The 20,397-nt window shown below is 37.8% G+C and overlaps 1 protein-coding gene and 1 non-coding gene across 2 annotated transcripts; one reads left to right on the forward strand and one right to left on the reverse strand.

Annotated features, from left to right (window-relative positions):
* Nucleotides 1-3,570: 3,570 nt before the first annotated feature.
* On the reverse strand, nucleotides 3,571-3,656 carry trnay-gua. Its single transcript is given in 2 exon segments — nucleotides 3,571-3,606; nucleotides 3,620-3,656. It is a non-coding gene; the product is annotated as a tRNA-Tyr (tRNA).
* Nucleotides 3,657-8,489: 4,833 nt separating this feature from the next.
* On the forward strand, nucleotides 8,490-18,767 carry trim55 (tripartite motif containing 55). Its single transcript, XM_015384373.1, has 8 exons — nucleotides 8,490-8,714; nucleotides 9,181-9,350; nucleotides 10,692-10,872; nucleotides 12,480-12,575; nucleotides 17,191-17,424; nucleotides 17,505-17,527; nucleotides 17,891-18,015; nucleotides 18,095-18,767. The coding sequence occupies exons 1-8, from the start codon at nucleotides 8,595-8,597 to the stop codon at nucleotides 18,253-18,255; spliced, it is 1,110 nt and encodes a 369-aa protein (XP_015239859.1). The 5' UTR covers nucleotides 8,490-8,594; the 3' UTR covers nucleotides 18,256-18,767.
* Nucleotides 18,768-20,397: the final 1,630 nt, after the last annotated feature.

Raw genomic sequence — 20,397 nt, forward strand, 5'->3', positions numbered from 1 at the left:
AAAAATTTGTTAAAAATAATAATGAATGCAAAAATATCAACAAATTGTATTAGATTAGATTAATCCCCACAAACTGAACCTAAATAACTTGATGTAGACAAACATTTTACATGACAAACATCACATTGTAAGGAGAAAGGCGATATTCAACTGTATAAGTTTTGTCCAGAACATTAGACAAACAACATGAAGCCCAAAAAGAACAGCAGATAGGGTGAAGAGAATATAAATTAGAGGTTATAAGACAATATACAACGGCTATCATCTCAAGATGGGACAAAAATTAAAACTACTAGTCCAAAAAGTTATGGCCAGAAGCGACCAGAAACCCTGTGGTAACACTGGAGGAGCTGCAGAGCCGGAGATCAGATGGGACAATCAGCTGGCATGAGAACCAGTAGTTATGTACTCCAGGAAACATAGAGTTAAGATGAGGTTGTTTTTTTGAAGAGCCTGCAGAAAGCCAGAAAGCAGAGCAACAGTTTACACTCTGGAACAAGGTGGTGGCAGCATTATGCTGAGGGAATGCTTTTACTCAGCAGACATAGGAAAGAAAACATATGGCAGACAACCTATCAGCAGGAAAGTGATCCTAGCCCCTCACTTTATACACATGGCATACAAATGGACTCTGCTGTCTAATTCTAAAGGGGAAGCTGAAGCTGAATCCAGTGACTTGGGTTAAAACTTTCCCCTCCCCTAAACCGTAGTACATGTGAGGGGAACAATAGATTCACATTTAGTGCGTAACCACTTTTCAGAGACAAAACTAAATGTCTGCAAGTACATTTGGACAGAAAGATCACCTCGCTCTTATACAAAGGCCTTCTTAAATCACAGCCAGTGATTGCTTGCCTTCTGACTTCCCCCTATCTGAAATATTCATACAAGAGAACAGATGGCCCCCTTTGCTCTTGCTTCCTTTTCTCATCCTGTATACACTTTTATCTTGTGAGTGAGCCGTTTGAGCGCAGCTACATGCATGTATAACCTCCTCTCGTGTAACTTGGAAGTGCCGGCAGACCCTTTTGCTATATACATCCTCAAATTACAGCTGAGCAAGGAGTTTCACACTGCGCTCTCTAAAGCGGCTTCTTTCAGCTTCAAAGGCAGCACTGTCTGGCTTTTATATTAGCCTTTCATCTTTATAAGAAATCTCCATACTGCTCTTAATTTGTCAATCTTTATTGGAGTTTTGCCAGCCGGCGCTGCAATATTATGAGTCAGGCGGTAATAGCTTTAGAATTATGAATTCACTTTAGTCGCACAAACACAACCCAGAACATCTCCTTAATTGATCTCATCTGAATTCACTTTTAGGCATCAGTTAAATGGTGAGGACCGGAGCTGTCCTCACTCGTTAATGAACACGTAATCAGACCAGTTCAGGCTTTTTAAAGATCAATGATTAAAGCTGAATAAACTGGCGTTCCCATAGCCTCATAAAAATTATAAAAAAAGAGACACTTAATGGGTAATCGTGCATTATAAGAGAAGCACTCAAACTGAAGAGAAAGTTAGGGAGGAGGGGACTGACAACCATTAATAAGATTGCTTTTTTTTGGCATTTCAATAAATTTGCAAATCAGACAAGGTAGGGTTTTTTTATGCTTCAGAGCTAAATGTAAAAATTATGTTTTTTTTTTAAAATGTTTTCTCACCTTTGAGGCATTAACTGGGTACACGCTTGGAGCTGTGGCTCCACACCTGCGTTCTGGTGTCCCTGGATGGATTCCTAAAAACAATGGGGCCCAAATTAGCGGGAGTGAATGAGAGAGGGAGTAAAAAAAGACGTTTGTTATTTTCAACAATATCTGTCTAAAATGGTTAAACATGACTCACTGACTGACGCTTCTGTGTGAAGAGCACTGCATGCATTTCCATCCTTACTATAAAGGGAACAGAGGTGCAACATGCGGATGTCGTATTGTATTAGTCAGAGGTAAATGGCATATTAGGTATGCACCGATGGGTCACAAACTGGTTTTTAAAAAAGTGTCTTTAATCTAAGGTACTAAATCTATCAGATATTTCAAAAACTATATTTGAAATAAAATGTAGCATAAAAATAACTAAAAATATTAAAGCATTTTTAAGCCAAGCAATAAGGCCTTATTTCAAGCCAATTCGTTTTCTTTTTCCTGCATTTATCTCAAGACGGGAAAAAAGACTGAAATATATCCCTTGCAAAACAGATGCAGCTGCAGCTGTAAGAGCTTCAGCATTGCTTTGAAGATCTGGATATTCAAGTAGTAGTAAGTTTTTTTTAATGCACAATAGCTTAGTTTTAGTCATAAACCAGGTCCAGGTCAAAAATATTCAAATATTGTCAAAGATGTGGACTTCTAACAGACATCTCTGATTTATTAATTTGGTTTTAAATCACAGGGAGATTGCTTTCTTTCAACAATAGTTTTCTTCTTGCTGCTTTTCCATAAAGGTCCTATTTATGAAGTGCATCACTAATAATATTTCTGTTAACAGATTCTCCCACCTGAGCTGCTGATCCTTGCACTTCCTCCAAAGTTAGCATTATCTCTCAGCTGCTTTAATTATTGTTCCCCCTGCCCAACCTTTAGTCTCATCAGTTTAGATGGACAGCAATGTCCTATAGGTTTACATCGCTGTTTTCTGTTAGGTGTTTCATGTTTGGGAAATTGCTTATAACCTTACTTTGAACTTCTTCCAGACTTGAAGTTGGAGAGGTTCACTAGACTCTAAAGGAATCAGAGAAAAGGAGGCTGATTTAACTGCAAGTCAAAAAAAAACTTTTACTTTTGCTTTTTAGTTGGAATATGTGAAAAAAAAAAAAAAATATATATATATATATATATATATATATATATATATATGTATCCTATTCCTTAAGCTTCACGGTAATGGAATATGTGACCAAATATGGATCTAAATATTGATGTTTGTGAGTATATTGAGAAGAAATTTATTGGTGAGAATATTTTTGCAAGTTAATGTAGGCACTAAAATAAAAAAGATGTATATAGTAGCTCACAATCCTTAACAGGTAACACATAATTATCAGGAAAAATACAAAAAATATATTTTAATAAACAAAAAATGCTCGATTTGTGAGTGAAGCATTATACTTTCTTCTTCAAAAATGGTAATTATAACCAGAGTCATCATTTAAAAGTATATCTACAAGTTTGCAGCAACAATATTTGATATAAAGCAAAATAAAAGAAAACCAAATATTGTTTCTAAATGACAGACCCTATTTAGTGATTGTCACTCAGTGAAGTAGACCCACTAAGAAATTTTACGGATTAATTGACATTTTAAAGGAGGTAAGAGGAAGCAGAATCATTGTTTTGGTTATTAAAATGAAGCTAATTTTAACAGATATATCAGCCGTTCAATCCGGCTGTCAGCAAGTCAAATACAAATATTTACAATAACAAAAAATATTCAGAAATAATGCCAAAATAATGGAATAATTAAACCTTTAGAGTCAATAAATTATGTTAAATTGTTCTTCTCTACTTGTTGCCTTTATCAAATGAGGTCTTTAACGTCGGTAAAATTGTTTACAGAAATTTCAAAAAAGAACTCTCCTTCGAGCCGGATTCGAACCAGCGACCTAAGGATTACTATGTATCCGCTACAGTCCTCCGCTCTACCAACTGAGCTATCGAAGGGAGATGCCACTGACGGGCAAACATAGTGGCAATATCGTGCTATCACCATCAGGGTAGAGAACATGGTATACTTTTCTAAGAGTTACATGTTTTTAGCGCGTTTATGTAACCCGGCCTCTCTCGCGGACTCCTGTGCGAGCATAAAGTAGTGTATGCTCTTAAATCTTCGGCTATCCTGCGGCTAGCCTGCACGACACTCCAACGCCTCTTAAGTGACACTCCGCTAGCTATGCATTGAAGGCTAGTTAGCCCGTGTGGTACTGGCAAATTTACACAAAAATGCACAAAAGAAACGACTTTTGATGATCCCCAAATGACAATATTTCGCGTATTTTAATTCATATTTCAAATCTATTTACTAATCATTTGCTGTCCAACAGTGGTCTCGAACCCACGAACCTCAATCTGCGTCGTTGCTCCGCCAATATACGATAGTTTATTCCCCTCAAGGAAAGCAGCTCTTCGTAGATACTTTTACTCAATTTTGCCCTCTTTAAAATTTTGAAATCAAACCTTTTCAAATAAAATGCCTATATTTTGCAGTTTTTATATGTGGTATATAGTTTAATGTACTGTGGCAAGTGAAGTTCAGATAATTTAAATGCCCATTTTAAACGAGAAATAATTGTATTGTTTAGTCTAGTACAGGTATACAAAACAAAAAATATACATCTAAATGTATAACTGAATGCTTTGTTCTAAATATCTACATCTATATAAAGTATTTACAGGTGTACATCCAGCTCCAGATTATTGAGTGGAGTTTTCCCTGTTTTACCACACCAATGGCATGACACAACAATAGGCCCCAAAGCAAGATTATCTGGGTGGGCCCCATATGAAGTACAACACTCTGGATTATCCATAATTCCAAGTTGTAGAGTAAAAAATAAAATACTCAAATACATAGTTCTTTTAAGATCTTTATTGCAGTTTGAAACATATTATTTGAGTGTATTTTTTATCAACCGTCTAATGAACTATACACAGTTATTAACACAGTAATTAAAAGTTCCACTGTCTGCTTTGCTATTGGTGTCGTGTTTAAACGGCTCACCATCATGTTGAAATATGCCATGTATTGGGGTATAAATAAGGTCCGGTCAGTCATTATAAATTCTGGTGGGTTTTAAGAGGAATTTTTCTCACCATTACATCTGCAATCGTAAGCAACTGCAGTCTCTGCTTACCGATATTTACCCCATTACCAGATACAAAGCTGGAGCTGTGCATCCTACATACTCGTACCCATTTTCACTCACTGGTAGTAAGTCTGACAAAGTGGAAAAATTGCTAATCTTCTTTTGGAGCGTGCCTTAATTTAATGCATGCTATCACATGCATTTAATAGATGTTCCCTCTGAGGAGCGGGTTCAGGGTTGTGCATGTGCATTTTTTTTTTTTAAGTGCAGAAGGCGGGTCTTTTCAAAAAATTGTGAAAATCCCCCACTACACCTTAATGGAGTGGCTGGGGCTACACTTTTTCTGCCATTACCACTGAGTCAGGATTCAGTACAAAAAACTGGAGCTGTAGCACAGGAGCTGGAAGTGAAAGAGGAGTTGATAGGGTCATGGGCCACACAACTGTGACACCAGCAGGTTGCTTGGGGGAGGGGACGAAATTATGTTAGAGCCCTGATGAGGAGGGAGTTGCATCCAATCTTTCCTGTGCATCTGGAAGCTGTATGTTGGCCACAGCGAACCTCTGACACTGGCCCACATCACCACTCTGGTCTCTATTACACCAAAGCCGCAGTTCCAACAATCAGGGACTCTCCTGCAGGCAGTTAGTAAATGTCCCTGCTTCTGTTACCTTATTACCTGTCTAAGAGAATATGGAATAATGGTAGGGGAACCATGGTAAACTGCTACTTTTGCTAATGTTAAATCCACATGAACATGCATACAGACACGTCAAATTCTCATGTTTAAATTCTTGTTGTAAAAAGAGGTTTTCAAAGGGCATTTTCAGGATCTTGCGGTTAAGTCAGTCTCTTGCCTCCCTCTTAGAGGTGCTGTAAGACCTCAGCACAGAGTTTCCTCTCACTATTTCCTACATCTGGTCCTTGTTCAAGGTCCGCCTCTTCAAAGATCGACCTTTCAGGAGGTAGGCCTGAAAGGGGGCAGCACCAGCACTGTTCTCTCCAGGGTTTAAAATAAGAAGGTGAAATACTGACTGTGTTAAAATAAAACTAAACAAGCAGAAATGTAATCATCCACGTGGGAGAAAGCGTTTTAGGCGGAAGTGGAGCTACAAGCACATCTGAAGCAGCAGATCCCTACACCACCCCTCTTCCGTGTCTATGTCTTCTGAGAAAAGCCCTCTAGGCCCTAAGTAAAAGTGATGTATCTCTGCTGGTCTGTCCAGACATGTTGAACATGCTAATGGTCCAGTAATTGTAATCAGAGGGTCCCTCTTCTTCTCACTGTGCATTTTATCTACGAGCACCTTGATCCTCCTGGCGGTCTGCTCCACTTCTCTCGATCACTTGCGGCAATGCAGCGCCAACTAATCATCTGGACAAGGGCCTGTTGGAAACTGAACAAACTTCTCTGGCCAGAAGCTCTATTTGGCCAATTGAATAGCAACAAAATCTTACAGCTTATAGATGACCTTGTTTCAGATTTAGGCTTCGACTTTTGATAATAAAAAAATAAATGTTTTTTAAATTTAAATTGGGATATAGAAATCAGTTTAATCTATGATTATTTGATTATTTCAATAACAACTTTAGATCCATTTAATACTTTTTTTTACGCATTGTTAAACATATTCTGCTTCATGCTTCACAAAAATGAAAAAAAATCAGAGCTTTTGCTTTGGAAAGGACTATAAATTATTTGGGGATAACATTTTTTACTAAATAAAATGCCAGATGTTCAGGGCTCAATCAGCTCTGTAAGCATAGCCCTGACTATAGCACCTGTGGTTTGGTGCTATAGGCTGAGTGTTTGAGCTGGAGGAAAAAGCAGGAAGGCGTCCTGACAAAATGTATATCCTTATCTCGGTTTGGATAACCACATGCCTTAAGAGGTTTCCTGACATATTTGTGTTATTTTTGTTGTCAAGAAATCCCTTGAAGCATGTAATTATCCAGAGTGGGCACCTCTGATTTAAACCTGTTCTGTAATTGCAATGACCCTGATGACTGAGAATTTACACAGACATGTGTTATACTGGTGGAGTAGGTGCCAAGTAAGATTACATCTGGGCTCCATCTTTAACACTAACACCTGTATTTCACTTAACAAATTTCTTTTTTCGGGGGGTATCAAATCTTACTTTGATTCGACAAACAATTAACAAGATTGGAGAGGTGGGTAGAGTAGCCAAAAATCTACAAGCACTACTTTAATATTTTTTTACTCAAATAAAAGCAGAAAGTAGTGATCCAAGAAATTACTTAAGAGCAAAAAAGGTCTTGGTAAAACGGCTACACAAGTAGCCTACTGAGTAATTTTTGGCTAATAACATGATTTAATGTTTAAAATTATGTTATCAGACAGACGGACACAAATTCTGGTAATTCAACGTATAAAAGAGAGTAAAAATAAGAAACATTACAACATGAATTCCTACAGAAAAAATACTTATGCATCAATTTTCTTAAAATATATTAAAACAAATCTGTACAGCAGATAATGTAGATATGTTAGGAAAGGATAAAGAAGGTACAATATATGCTGCTCACTATATTTACACCTGATCTTCAAATAGCTCAAGTTATTCCTGGTGGGTGGAATAACCAAAAAAATTGCTCAAGTGTAGCAACACACCCACAATATTATTCTTTAAATAAAGGTTAAAATACATTAAGGAGAACCACTCTAGTTACCCTCTCCTGCCAGCATATACAATCTGAATATATGTAGACAGTCCATTGCATTTGTATGGTTTGGTGGAAGTTAGTTGAGGACCCAAATGCTGAGATGAGTTTTGCTGTTTTAATGAAAAAGCTAACAGAAACAAAATCCAAGAACTAAAATACAGGAAACCAAAAATCAGCAGACATCAGTGGAAAACACTCATGGGGAGCCAAGTAACAACAAGAAACCAGCACAGGAAACTGCACAGGAGTATACATGGGGGACAAAGAATGGGCTAATTAGCTGGTATGGAGCAGGTGTGGATAGAAGTAACTAGACGGGAGCTAGAGGAAAGGAGACAGGCACAAGGGGGCATCAGAGAGTAACTAAAAAAATGCAACACAGCTTAAACATAACTAGAAAACAAATAGAAAGACACAAAATTGAAACGAAATGAGTGACCAACAAAACAGAATGACATAAATAACTGAAAACCCAAAAAGAAGTCCAAAAGGGGAAACTTTCAAGAAATAAGTTAAACAGTAATAGAGAATGTTTTTTTTATGCATTGTGACATCAAAACTAACATGTTTTGGGGGTTTTCTGTCCTGGATCAGGGAGGCTCAGGACACACTGTGTTGAAATTTAAACTATGTAGGGTTGGATTTAACCCGTGACTTGAATTGAGACTGAGTTGGGAAATAATGACTTGCTCTTAGCTCTGCTTATTTATATTTACCCATATTGAGCAACATGTTTTTGGTTTCGGTAAAGTCAAAATATTGTTTTTTGAGCTTAAAACTTGAATTTTGCTCTCAGTCAGGGAGCAAAGTTACACATTTATAGGGAAAAGGTGACATTTCTCTTAGCTTCAGCATCATTTCATCACCCTAACTCACCCTCTACAGGGCATGTTTAGAAGCTGTTAGACAGCTGTTGAATGCAGGCCTGCTCAGTTTCAAATATGGCCACGGTAAAAATAGCAAGCCAGGCTTAAAAAAGAACTGACACCAACCGAGTTGGACCGTACACTCTCTTCTTTTTATCGCGTGACTCAGCGTCACTTTTACCAAAGCTTTAGTTTGATTGAGTTTAGTCTGAGTTTGAGGTTGACTTCTTGTAGCTAACATAATGGAGAACTTGGAAAAGCAGCTGATTTGTCCCATATGCTTGGAAATGTTTACAAAGCCCGTGGTGATCCTACCCTGCCAGCACAACCTTTGTAGAAAATGTGCCAATGATGTTTTTCAGGTAAGAAAACAAATGAAAGCCACTCATTTTTTACTTTAAATCATATTCAATCCAAGAGACACTTTTATGTATGCCTCCCACTGGAATACTACTATTTTAGAGTTCTTTCTGAAATGTTTTAAAGTTATCTCTTTAAAACGTAACACAAGTTTATGTGTAAATGACAAAAAATACGGCTAGTTAAGGACCTAAGGACCACCTACCCTTGAATATCCTTTTTTGGAACCTTTTTGATGAAATAAATGAACATTAGAAATGTTATAGTAAGTTGTTATAGTTGAATCAACACATTGCTTACACCATATGAACCCACTTACTGTTTCTCAACACTATGGTTTTGATTTTCTGTTCATCCACTGGATTAGCTTTTGATGACTGTTTATTGAAGGAAGCTACTATATTCATCCATCACAGCCCTGCTAAAAAAAAAAACTAAAAATAGGGTTTTAACTGCTTTGGCTTCCAGGCTGCAAACCCCTATCTTCCTACCAGAAGTAGCTCATTGACGTCCGGTGGCCGTTTCCGATGCCCGTCCTGCAGACACGAGGTGGTCCTGGACAGGCATGGCGTCTACGGCCTGCAGAGGAACCTCCTGGTTGAGAATATCATTGATATGTTCAAACAGGGGTCGAGTAGGTGAGACAAAGCAGACACCACGCCTTGCCAACATATGATCATACAACAACCACATGCCTTTATGTATTTCATTTCTATTTTATGTGATACAGTAATACACATTTGCAGATGATTGCAAATATAATAACATGCATACAAGTGAAAGGAAATGCTGTATCTGCAAACTGTGCCATGCAGTTTTCTTTAACCCCCCTTTCAACTCCACTCCAGACAGTCACCTTCCCAAATCACTTAACTGTTAAATAGGGTGCACAGTGGTGTAATTTAATCACAGGGTGGGTACCACTGCTGGGCCTTTTTAATTAGAAAACAAAGTGAACAAATAGCCTCATTAACACATCTTATAGTACATGGTTCAATCTGTCATCTGGAAATGGAGTTTACTTTAGATGAGCTGCAGAAATCATCAGCTCAGGTTGGAGAAACTCTCCGATCTAAAAAGAAGTTCAGAAAAAGTACTTTTTGCAGTTTGCCATATTGGAGACATGAGAAACATGATTTACACTACATATCAACCCACACACACCGTTACTTTGGTGAATCATGATAGTAGCATCTATTATTTTGCAGGGAGAAGAATGATGAAGCTAAATACAGAGATGTTTTAGAGAAAACTAATTTGGAGACTGAGAAGTTTCACCATCTGATAAAACAAGGATTGTGAACACAGAGCCAGTGCTGCTTATTAAAGCACGATTATTTGTTACCATGGCCCAGTCAAACCATTTTCCATTTCCTTTCACTTTTAAATGACTTTTTACTTTATATTATTTCTGACTCCTAAAACACATTGACGTTTGATACTGTGATACAAAGACAATAAGAAAAGGTTCATGTGGGGTGAATAGTTTTGTAAGGCAGTAAGTTGTTCATGACTTGATGGTTGTACCTTCATTAGTGTGAGAAGGAAGAAAAAGGAAGTATCCCAGTTATTAATAAAGTCAAAGCCCCTATGGCTTTAAAGTCATTTTGCTGAGTTGGCTTACAGGATGTTTCTGATAGCAAAAGCTTGTTAAGCATAAAACCACAACACCCCAGCTCAGATTTAAGATTCTTAATTGAGAGATAATGTCCCAGCTCAAGAAATTAAAGAAGAATTAGACTCTTATTATACATTTTAATTCATATAGTGTAAAAATCCTATACCTGTGCACTCATCAGCACACAGCTATATCGATTACCCTCCTGACAGTGTAGGCATTAATGGAAAAGAATGTCTGACGGATCGTCCATAATCTGCCAAGGTTTGTAACAGTGACATTATCAAAGTGACTAGACATGTCACATCAGTATGCAGTGAAATGACAGAAAGGTGTTGCTGTGTTCATCACACCTTAACAGCAGCAGCAGGCCAACACCAGAGAAGAAGGAAGAAACGCCCATGTGTGACGTTCACGGGGAGGAAAAGATCAACATTTACTGTGTAACCCACGGCGTACCCACGTGTTCAATGTGTAAGGTTTTCGGGGCCCACAAAGACTGCGAGGTGGCGCCTCTCGGCAGCGTCTACCAGACAAAGAAGGTGAGGGCTTAGTGTTTTCAAATGTTCTCTTTACTGAAGAACACTTTCATTGATATGAATACAGCTGAAACCAGAGATGAGCAAACAGTGTATTAAAAGACCTGTAACCTTTTAATTTCTCCAAGATCAACAGTAAATCAGACTAAACTTACTCTGTTTAGGGTCTGTTAGGATAACCCCCATTATTCTTATTTACCTAAATTCAGTAACTAGGAGATATAATAAAATAATTTCCATGTTTTTATTACGGCTTTCTTTTAATTCAGAACTCTATATAACCTCAGTACTTGTTGGCTTAAACAGCAATACATGGCCTAAACACTTTGGGTATAACAGAACAAATTTTTGGACACTGTTAAGTTCCAATAGAGTTTAAGTATATTATTAGTTACTATGAGTTTAAGTCTTTGACCATAATGCAGGGAACCTACAGTAGGTGCATATCCCAGTTATGTCTGGAAAGACATCTGAGGTCAATGACGTTTTGGATGGCTCTTAAATATTGCTTTCCACATTACATAATATATATATAATATAGTTTATGACAAAATACTACTTTCAGGATTGTACAAGTCCTCTCGTTTACTTCAAACATACCAAAAAAGGTTAAAAAAACAATCCACTGGACTTTGTTTCCAAGTTTGAAGACGTTTCGCTTCCCATCCAGGAAGCTTTTCAATTCAAAATGTCAGAAATAGTGTTAAGTTCAGGGCTAATATACAGTAGCCCAACAAAGCCTTTAGAAAACATGCAAATCTGCCTGCCCACTTTCAGAGATATAGACAGGTATGGGGCATTGCAGGCTAACAAAAAAACCAAACGACTCCCATTCCAAAGGGGTGGAATCGTTCGTCTGTTTCAATTTGCATGTTTTTTAAAGGCCTGTTGGACTATGTATAAGAGCCTCAAACTCAACTCTATTTCTGACATTTTGAATTGAAAAAGCTTCCTGGATGGGAAGTGAAACATCTTCAAACTTTGAAACAAAGTCCAGTGGATTTTTTTTTTTTTTTTTTACTTTTTTTGGAATGACTATGACTTGGATGACTGAGAATCTTCACCAGCATATCCTTCAAACATAATTTTCATCACAATCAACTTTCAATTTCAGTTCAATGAAATTAAACCTTTAAAATTAATCTTTCGGAATAATGGCTTCTTCTTTGCTGAGCAACATTTCAGCCCATCCAAATACAGAACAGCTTTTAGACAGCTTCTCACAAAGTCATTCTTTCCTGTTTTGGGGTTTATGCAGATATTATGCCACAAACAAATATTTAAGATTTTTAGATGTAGAATGTATCTCCTTTCTGACCAGTATGATGGTTGGACATTCCCATTGTGTTTAAACATTCATGAATAGATCAAAGCGGAGGCTTCAGAAATATGGAAATTATCTTTGACGGACCAGACTTGTGTTGGTCAATTGTGAATTAATTCTAAACTGATGCGATATTGTCACATTAGCTTTATCAAATTACTTAAAGGCAAAGTAAATATTTGTATAGAAGGGAAAAATGTTGGTCATTCTTTTTGTATGTCAATAACTGGTTTAAAGTGTCCCTGATTTAATGCCATACTCCCTCCCACCTTGCCTTTGCCTCCAGACTGAACTGAGTGACGGGATCGCCATGATGGTTGGGAACCACGACAGGATCCAAGGCATCATAAGTCAGCTAGAGGAAGCTTGTCGTGTCGTAGAGGTTGGTGTCAAGCTCCTGCAGCATTCTGCTGCTCGCAGCAGTCATAAACTTGTGCATGCACTAACCCACCTGTAGAGCCTTACCCACTAGTGTAACATGCCCTTGTCACAACTACTTTATCTGCTTATTTCTGTATCAGTCTGTGGGCTTCACACAAAAGGAGAGAGAAAAAAAATTGGAGTTCAGTGCCGCCTTGTGTTCCGCTTACTCTCTTCATTCACTTTCATTTTTTTTTCTGCCTCAAACACCTGATTCATGCTCTGACTCTGTAGCATTGAGAGAACAACCAGTGTAACCAATGGGGAGAAGAACAGTCAGCCTTTGTTTGGTTTCTTTCACATTTAGACTTAGTTCAGAAAATACTGTATCTATTTTGGTTCCCCATGTGTCACCTTCAGGAACTTTACTCAGATCAGACATAAGGAAGGAAGCGCGTCTTGTAAAGCTCCTTGCAAAAGTAATGCTGCTGCTTAACCTTTTCCACACATGAAAAACAGGGATGTTGGTTTGTAGATTTTGACTCACATGCAGAATCACATTCAGAACCAGTGAGTTTTAATGTTTTATTTACAAAAACCACCAAGACCACTTACTTCAGTGATAAAGGGGAGGTAGCATGGATCTGTAGGAATTTCATGCAGAGGTCTTAGCAGACCGTACCCAAGCGGTTGAGGGGAATATGAGTGAGATCCGAGAGCGTTGACACTTTCAGGAGACGTGATGCTGGAGAGCGGGCAGGCAGGTGATGAAGACTGATAAATGCTTCAAACAAGTATGACCCCTCGCCTCCTTATATACATCCTAGTCATCTTGATTGAGAAATGTTCTCAGATGTGCAGCAAGACGGGTTGACCCAGCCCCCAGCAAAGCTCCTCTCTGTGACAGGATGCTCACTCAGAGCAGAAAAAAAGCAAAACCCCAGAGACCATAACAGAAACAGGCCTCAATGTTTTTCTAAATTGATTTTATGTGTTAAATCAACTCAAAATGTGTAAAGAAAATGAATCATTAGAAAATACTTATTTAATGATGAACCTCATATTGTTTCTGTTTTCAGCGCGCTTTACTCTGACACTATTGCATAATCCAGTACAACCTATTACCTTTAGGTTGTTGGCAACTACAGTCAAAGGGAGGAATAGTAATCTTGTAGAAAAAAAGGGTTGAGGGTTTAAATTCCATAATTCTTGTTCACTATATGCGTATATGCCCTTAGGCAAGGCATCTAAGCCCAAATTGCCCATTCTCCATAAGTCAGGCTGCATTCCCTTTTCTTTCAGTTCAAAAGCCCTGTAAGAATTTGTTTATTTTAACCATTTGGAAATTACCTGATTATTAAATCAGTTGCAATTCATAAAAAAAAATCTACTTTTGTAGTTTTGAAATTCATTTTGTTTTGAACTTTGAATAAAGTTTATTTAGTTTCTCAAGGTACTGCATTGATATCGGTATCTTCTGATTCGGTCAAATATTTGAATCCACTCAGTTTTCTTCATTGTGTGTTTTTTTGAGGCATAAAGTCACAGCATTTGCTGTGGAACATCTAAACAAGTCCCAGGACGTCTGGAAAACTAATTTCATGAATCCATGATTTTCATTCTAGCAAATATTCTTGTACTCCAAGCTCAAGTATTCCACAGCGCATACTGGGAAAGTCAAAATAGTTGCTGGTTTGGTGTCTTAGCCCAAACAATGTACACCCTCTATTGCTTTCTGCTCAGTTAGATAAATATATATTTGCCATCAAACTACAGAAATGGCAGAAAGGTGTGGAGTGGAAACATTCTGTGAGCTGGAGAGGGATGGGATATCAAGTTCCTCATTCGCATTTAAAGAGGCCTCCCCAACACAAGGTGCTCTAAGGCCGACTAAGAGCAGGGGAACAAAGGGCACCTGAGGAGCTACAATAGTGAGGAATTCAGACCAAAGCGTTGCAGTTACACTTCTTACAGACCACAACTGAAGGATTTAAATAAGCAAAAGACTGATTTAAAAGCATGACATGTTCACTTTAGAGGACTCCGGGTGCTTTATAGAACATTAGTGAACTCCAGTGGCAGGCTGTACATCTGGTACTTTTTAAACCCTTGATCAAGAGCTTGCCAAAGGTTCCTTTTCACTGAATGTGTAACAACTGGAAATCAAGGGATGCTGATGCTATCTTGGTAATACAAAGTGTTGGGGTGTCAAGGGCTCAATATCATCAATTTCACATTTTAATAAAATAAAGAACCAATAGTATTCAAATATGAAATGTAACAAGCACAGGTATAACCGAGAGGAAGGTTAGTGTGAGGGTGAATACAGAGATTAAGTAATAATGAACCCCAGTTAAAGGTGTTGTGGAGGATTTTTTTTAAAAGATCCGCCCTCTCCACTTAAAAAAACAAAAGTCATGTATAAGAGCATGACCGAGCCCATTTCTTCTCGTGCACGCCTTGTTTAAAATGTGCTGTTCTCATAGCTCATACAAGTTTACTGTGTCCGAACGTCCACTCAAACCTCAAAATACCTCAATCACTATATAGAGCGGGGACTATTTAGTGGACTTTATAGTGAACTCAGTTAATTTACCGTTTGGACATGTGATCACTGCTTTTTGCCCCGTTGGTGACGTAACTCCTCCTGAACTGCGCAGTGCCTGCGCCATCTTTGTTATTAGTCGGCTCTGTCGGGTAGCGACAGGCTACGGCGACAGTGGGCCGCTGTGACAGCAAATCTCAGAGTGTTTTGCGAATAGAGCTCTCCGTGCAAAGCATTCTGGGTTGTATCTGCCTCTTCTGAGGCTTTTCATTTCTTCTCATACACTTTGTAAACACTTTTTCTCTTACGACCCTCGGCCATTTTCAAAGAAACTGTAGCCCACCACAGATATGAATCTGAAAGTGCGCATGCGCAGAAAAAGATTGCTAACGGGTTGAGCATGTGGGACGGCCTTACTTAAACATATCACCAGAATGATTGACAATTAGGAGGACCACTTATATAGATGATCCACCCGGAAATAAAAGATCAAATTCTATACCTCTAAGGCAACGCCAAACCTCTTCTCAGATCCAATACGCATCTAATTAGAAGAAAATCAAGCATATAGCATGAAAATAAAATATATCACACTCACCACAGATGCTGGTTATTTATAAACAAAATCCATCCTTCTGTTTTTGTGCAGGAAGACTTAGAATCTCCATTTAGTATCAGCCAGAAAAACCTTTGACTAAAGCGGATCTAAAATGCAGATTGCTGCTTGCTTAATTGGCTATAAACATTTTGCCCAAACTGACCAATCAGAGGACAGAAAGTTGTGACGTTTAGGTCAGCCCACTAGCTGGTCCTGAAATCTGATTTGCGGAAGAAAACGTTCCTCAATAATATTGTTAAAGTAACATCAGCCAGTACTGCTGACTCTGAAGACCCTGGGCAGATTTGATTACCATAGTAACGCACTAAGGCTGATATCTGACTGGATCAAAAGTATAGCAACTACATAAATGTAATGAAAGAACCTAAGCCAAGAGAAATGCTAAGAAATTAAGAGAACAGATAGTTTGTAATAAATAAATTAAGCTGGATAGAAGAAAATTTAAGTTTAGGTTGTGAATGTAGGTTAGCGTTGCTGATAGATTTTAGGCTAGTATTGGAGGCTTTGAAGGCTTGACCTACCACTGTTTAACTCGCGCCATCATCTAGGGAAGCGTTGAATATGCCAGTGAGTAATCTTTCATGAAAAGAGCATTGCAGGCTACAAACCCACCTGGCAGACTGGGCTGGGGGAGCGTTAATTAGAGAAACAGCCAAGGGATCCAGGTAGCTACTGAGGAGCAGCAGAAATCCACAGCTCAGGTGGAATAATCTGATGGCAGGATATCTATTACTGGTGTGCTTTAAAAGTCTATTATTTTAGAAGAGTGGCAAATAGAACATCATTAAGGGAAGTTACCACATGTCAAAGCATGTGGAGAGATTCATTTATTGCTCCAGGCAGGTAAGACCACCTTTTTGCCCTCCGTGCAAAACTGTATATGAGCTGCTTAAAGCAAAGACTGCATCCAAAAACCAGTCCAACATGGTGATGGCACATCATGCTAAGCCAAGAAGCAGGAGCAGAGAACCTGCTCAGAGTTCCCCTTCTTCCATCCAAAGCTGCAAAAGAGATTGAGACTGGCACAGAAGTTTACTGTCCTGCACGACGCAGACATACAGGCAGAGCTGTAGAGGAATGGTTTCAATTAAGCATATTCATCATGTGTCATAATGGCCTAATCAAAGTCCTGACCTAGATCTAAAAGAGGATGTTTGGCAAGCAATGAAAACTGCTTCATCTGACAGACATTGAACAAACAATGAACATTTCTGTTGCTGGATGTTTCAAAAGTTCAATAAAAAAAACAATAAATTAGTCGGACATTATATCAAAAGCGTAAAGGGCTATAAAAACCTTAGTGGGGAATAAAAAAACTTGCTGCAATTGTCTTCGATTATCAATATTCACAGATGTTATCTCCCACAAATTACATTTGCATACACTCACTCAGCTTACCTAAATTATTTATGTGGATTGAATTTCCTGTCTTTCTCCTTCTTTTCTTTCCTCGTCTAACTCTCTGGATCCCAGGAGAACGGTCAGAGGCAGAAGACCAAGGTGTGTGAAAAGTTTGATCAGCTCTACTCCATGCTGGAGGAGAAGAAGAGGGAGATGAGTCAGAAGGTGACGGCAGAGCAGGAAGAGAAGGTGAATTACATACAGAGCCTGACAAAGAAGTACGGAGACCATCTTGAGGAGAGCTGCAAGATTGTGGAGAGAGGCTTTCAAACTATGGAGGAGACAGAAATGGCTCTTTTCCTACAGGTCAGAAGAACGGTTTGAGTTTGTATCTTTACAACTAAACTCTATTGTCATCTGAAAATGTGAATCTTTGTCTCTTTCAGGTTGCAAAAGATCTTATAAAAAAGTGAGTCCTAATTTACAGCCACATAAATATATATCTGCAAGGCCAAAACATGTGTTTTCCTTCTTGCTGCTGTGGTTTTGAAAGTGTATTTTTTATTTTTCTTATTGATCCTTTCATGAATGATTCACTAAATCAACATGTGCTGCTACACTGTGTAGCAAAGTCACACCTTCTCTCTGGCTGAAGTGAAAAATAATTCTGCGTAATGTTGCACATAACTATCTTGAGCTGCGGCATCCTGAAATAACCTGTGGAAAGTGCTGAAAATCACAAACATATGAATATATTTCAGGAGGTGCTAACTTGAGTGTGTGATGCTGAAATCTAGTCAATGGATGTTCTATTTTAATCAATTACCCACAGGATTGGAGAGGCATCCAGTACAACACATTTGGATAAAGTTGAGAGCGGTTATGAGAAAATGGATCACTACAAAGTCGACTTCAGAAGAGAACGCAAGGCTCTAAGCAGCATCGACTTTATCGGAGGTGAAGGGTTGTCGCTTATTTACCAGATTTTTTGCTAGTTTTCTGTCTTCTATCTGACCGCAGCTCACTTTTATTACAGATGATGATGACGAGGATGAAGAGGAAGTAGCCGCAGAGGGGGGAGAGGGTGCACGGACTGTTTCTGGAGGGGCTGCAGGTTCAGCCACCTCTGCTCAGCCTAACGCCCCCGTGCAAATTACCTCATCCCTGATCCCAGCGGGGAGCACTGCTTCAAGCTAACTCCCATCTATCCAAGCAGCATCTTAACTAAGTGCTGAAGAGCTGCCTCTCATCAGTGCTGATTTCTGATCAGTTCTGACTCTTTGTCAAATCAAAACGGGAAAAGAAAGCGTGAGAAATTTTCAATCCATGTGAGACGAAGTCTCTGATTTGAAGAGAGGCAGGACTAGAGGAGGAGGAAGACAACAGTCATACAAATTAGTCTTATTTATTTTCATCATGTTAATATATTTCATTTTTCCTACTTTGACAGATTTTTGATAGTCAATCTGTTGCTTTTTGCTTTAACTAATGCTGCTGACCTTAAATAAATCACTGCTTAATAATGAGAAAGCAGCAGAAAAGGGATTTACTTCCTCCTTGCTTCCATCATGCTGTTTTTTATTACCTATATAACTTTATAAGGGCAGCAGAGAATGAAGGAAAAACATCACTGTGACCTTACCGTACTTTATTAATCTATTATTTTCTTTTTTTGTCACATATTTTCCAATATTCAATTTCATTCTGCCTTGTGGCATATATATATATATATATATATATATATATATATATAGTGATATTAAAATTGATTTGAAGTGTATTTCTGGAGATCTTTCCTAATGATAGTACAATTGATTTCTCAATGTAACATCTTCATTTGAATCTTAATAATCATTTTTTTCAACGATTAGGATATCGTTGAAAAGTGCATTTTATCTATTGAACAAATAGGATTCAAACATTGGATATTATGTTAATTATACACAGACGGATGTATTTTAAACTTTTGATACTTTCGAAAGCTAATGATGTATCTTTTTAGGAAATTAGAATATAGTAAATGAAAATTAGAAAAAAACTGAGTTTTTGCTGCTTTGATCTTCAAATTCACGGTTCTCTCTGAAAAGAAGATCAATACACAAAAGGTTACTATTAAAAAAGGTGGCTGTTCACAGAGTGCAGCATTCAAATTAACCCATGGAAAAATGAGTCAAAGGAAAAGTGTTTAAGTGAGATTCAGCTCAGACGCTTAGACAAACCCAGCTGCCTTATGCTAAGCCATCACTAAAGCAAAGACGACACAAAAGAGTCTAACCAAATATAAGCATCAAGCACAATCTAAGGCCATTTTATGATAAAGTCACAGTTCCAGAGTTCCTGGAATAACGTAGAGGTGGAGATCCAAGTTGCTGCAAATAAAAGCCTTACTGATGCTTCTACGGTCAGGGATGATAAAGAACATTTTAAAGTCACCAATGTTGTCCATACTCACAAGCTTTATTGAGATCTTATGTTTTTATTTTCCACACTGCTAAAGTGCCACCTCCCACTTTATCGTTCATAACGTTGCTGTTCTTGATTGTCCACCAATGTCACCTGACCTAAACCCCATTGAGACTCCAGGGAGTGCTGCTAAGAGGGAGATCAGCAATAGCACATCCAATAATGAAGAAGAGCTGAAAACTGTTATTAAACCACTACACCTCAGCAGAACCGATCAGGCCGATCACCGTCATTCCACGCTGCATTGATGTAGTTATTCATGCTAAATGATAAACATAACTAAGTCTCAATACTGCATAGCATATGAACATACTTTCATCGGGAAAACTTTTTTTTTTTTTTAAGTTTTGTTTAATTTTCCAGGAAACTCAATTTAGGGTTTCTATCTATTATATAAATCAATTGATCTATTAATTGTTTTATTTCTATCAATCAAGATAACCTTATAAGATAAAAAAAAAAACATCAATGTAGAAGTGTTTAAATGAAAAATACATTAAAAATGCACTATCAACTTGTAAAGGTCAGTTCAGTTCTCAGAAATGCCACTTAAGACTTTCTGGTTTAGGGGAAGATATACAGAACTAGTTTTTTTTTTTTTTTTTTAACCCTAATGTATATATATTCCAAATGTATATATATATAATTTTTGGGTTAATTAATGTTTTTATTGAGTTGTTCTTTCAGCAAATTTCATGTTTTAGAGCCTGTTAACTACAATTAAAGATTCAAGTCAATTATCAAATTAGTTGATGAAAAAAAAAATCAATTGATCACTATTAACCACGTTTATTCATTAGTCTGATAATTTTTTTTATTCCTAATTTCCTTTAATTGCAAGTCATAATAAAAAAGAAAAAACAACAAAAATAAACA

This window comes from Cyprinodon variegatus, unplaced genomic scaffold (assembly GCF_000732505.1).
Source record: "Cyprinodon variegatus isolate N-32 unplaced genomic scaffold, C_variegatus-1.0 Scaffold311, whole genome shotgun sequence".
NCBI classification, from domain to species: domain Eukaryota; kingdom Metazoa; phylum Chordata; class Actinopteri; order Cyprinodontiformes; family Cyprinodontidae; genus Cyprinodon; species Cyprinodon variegatus.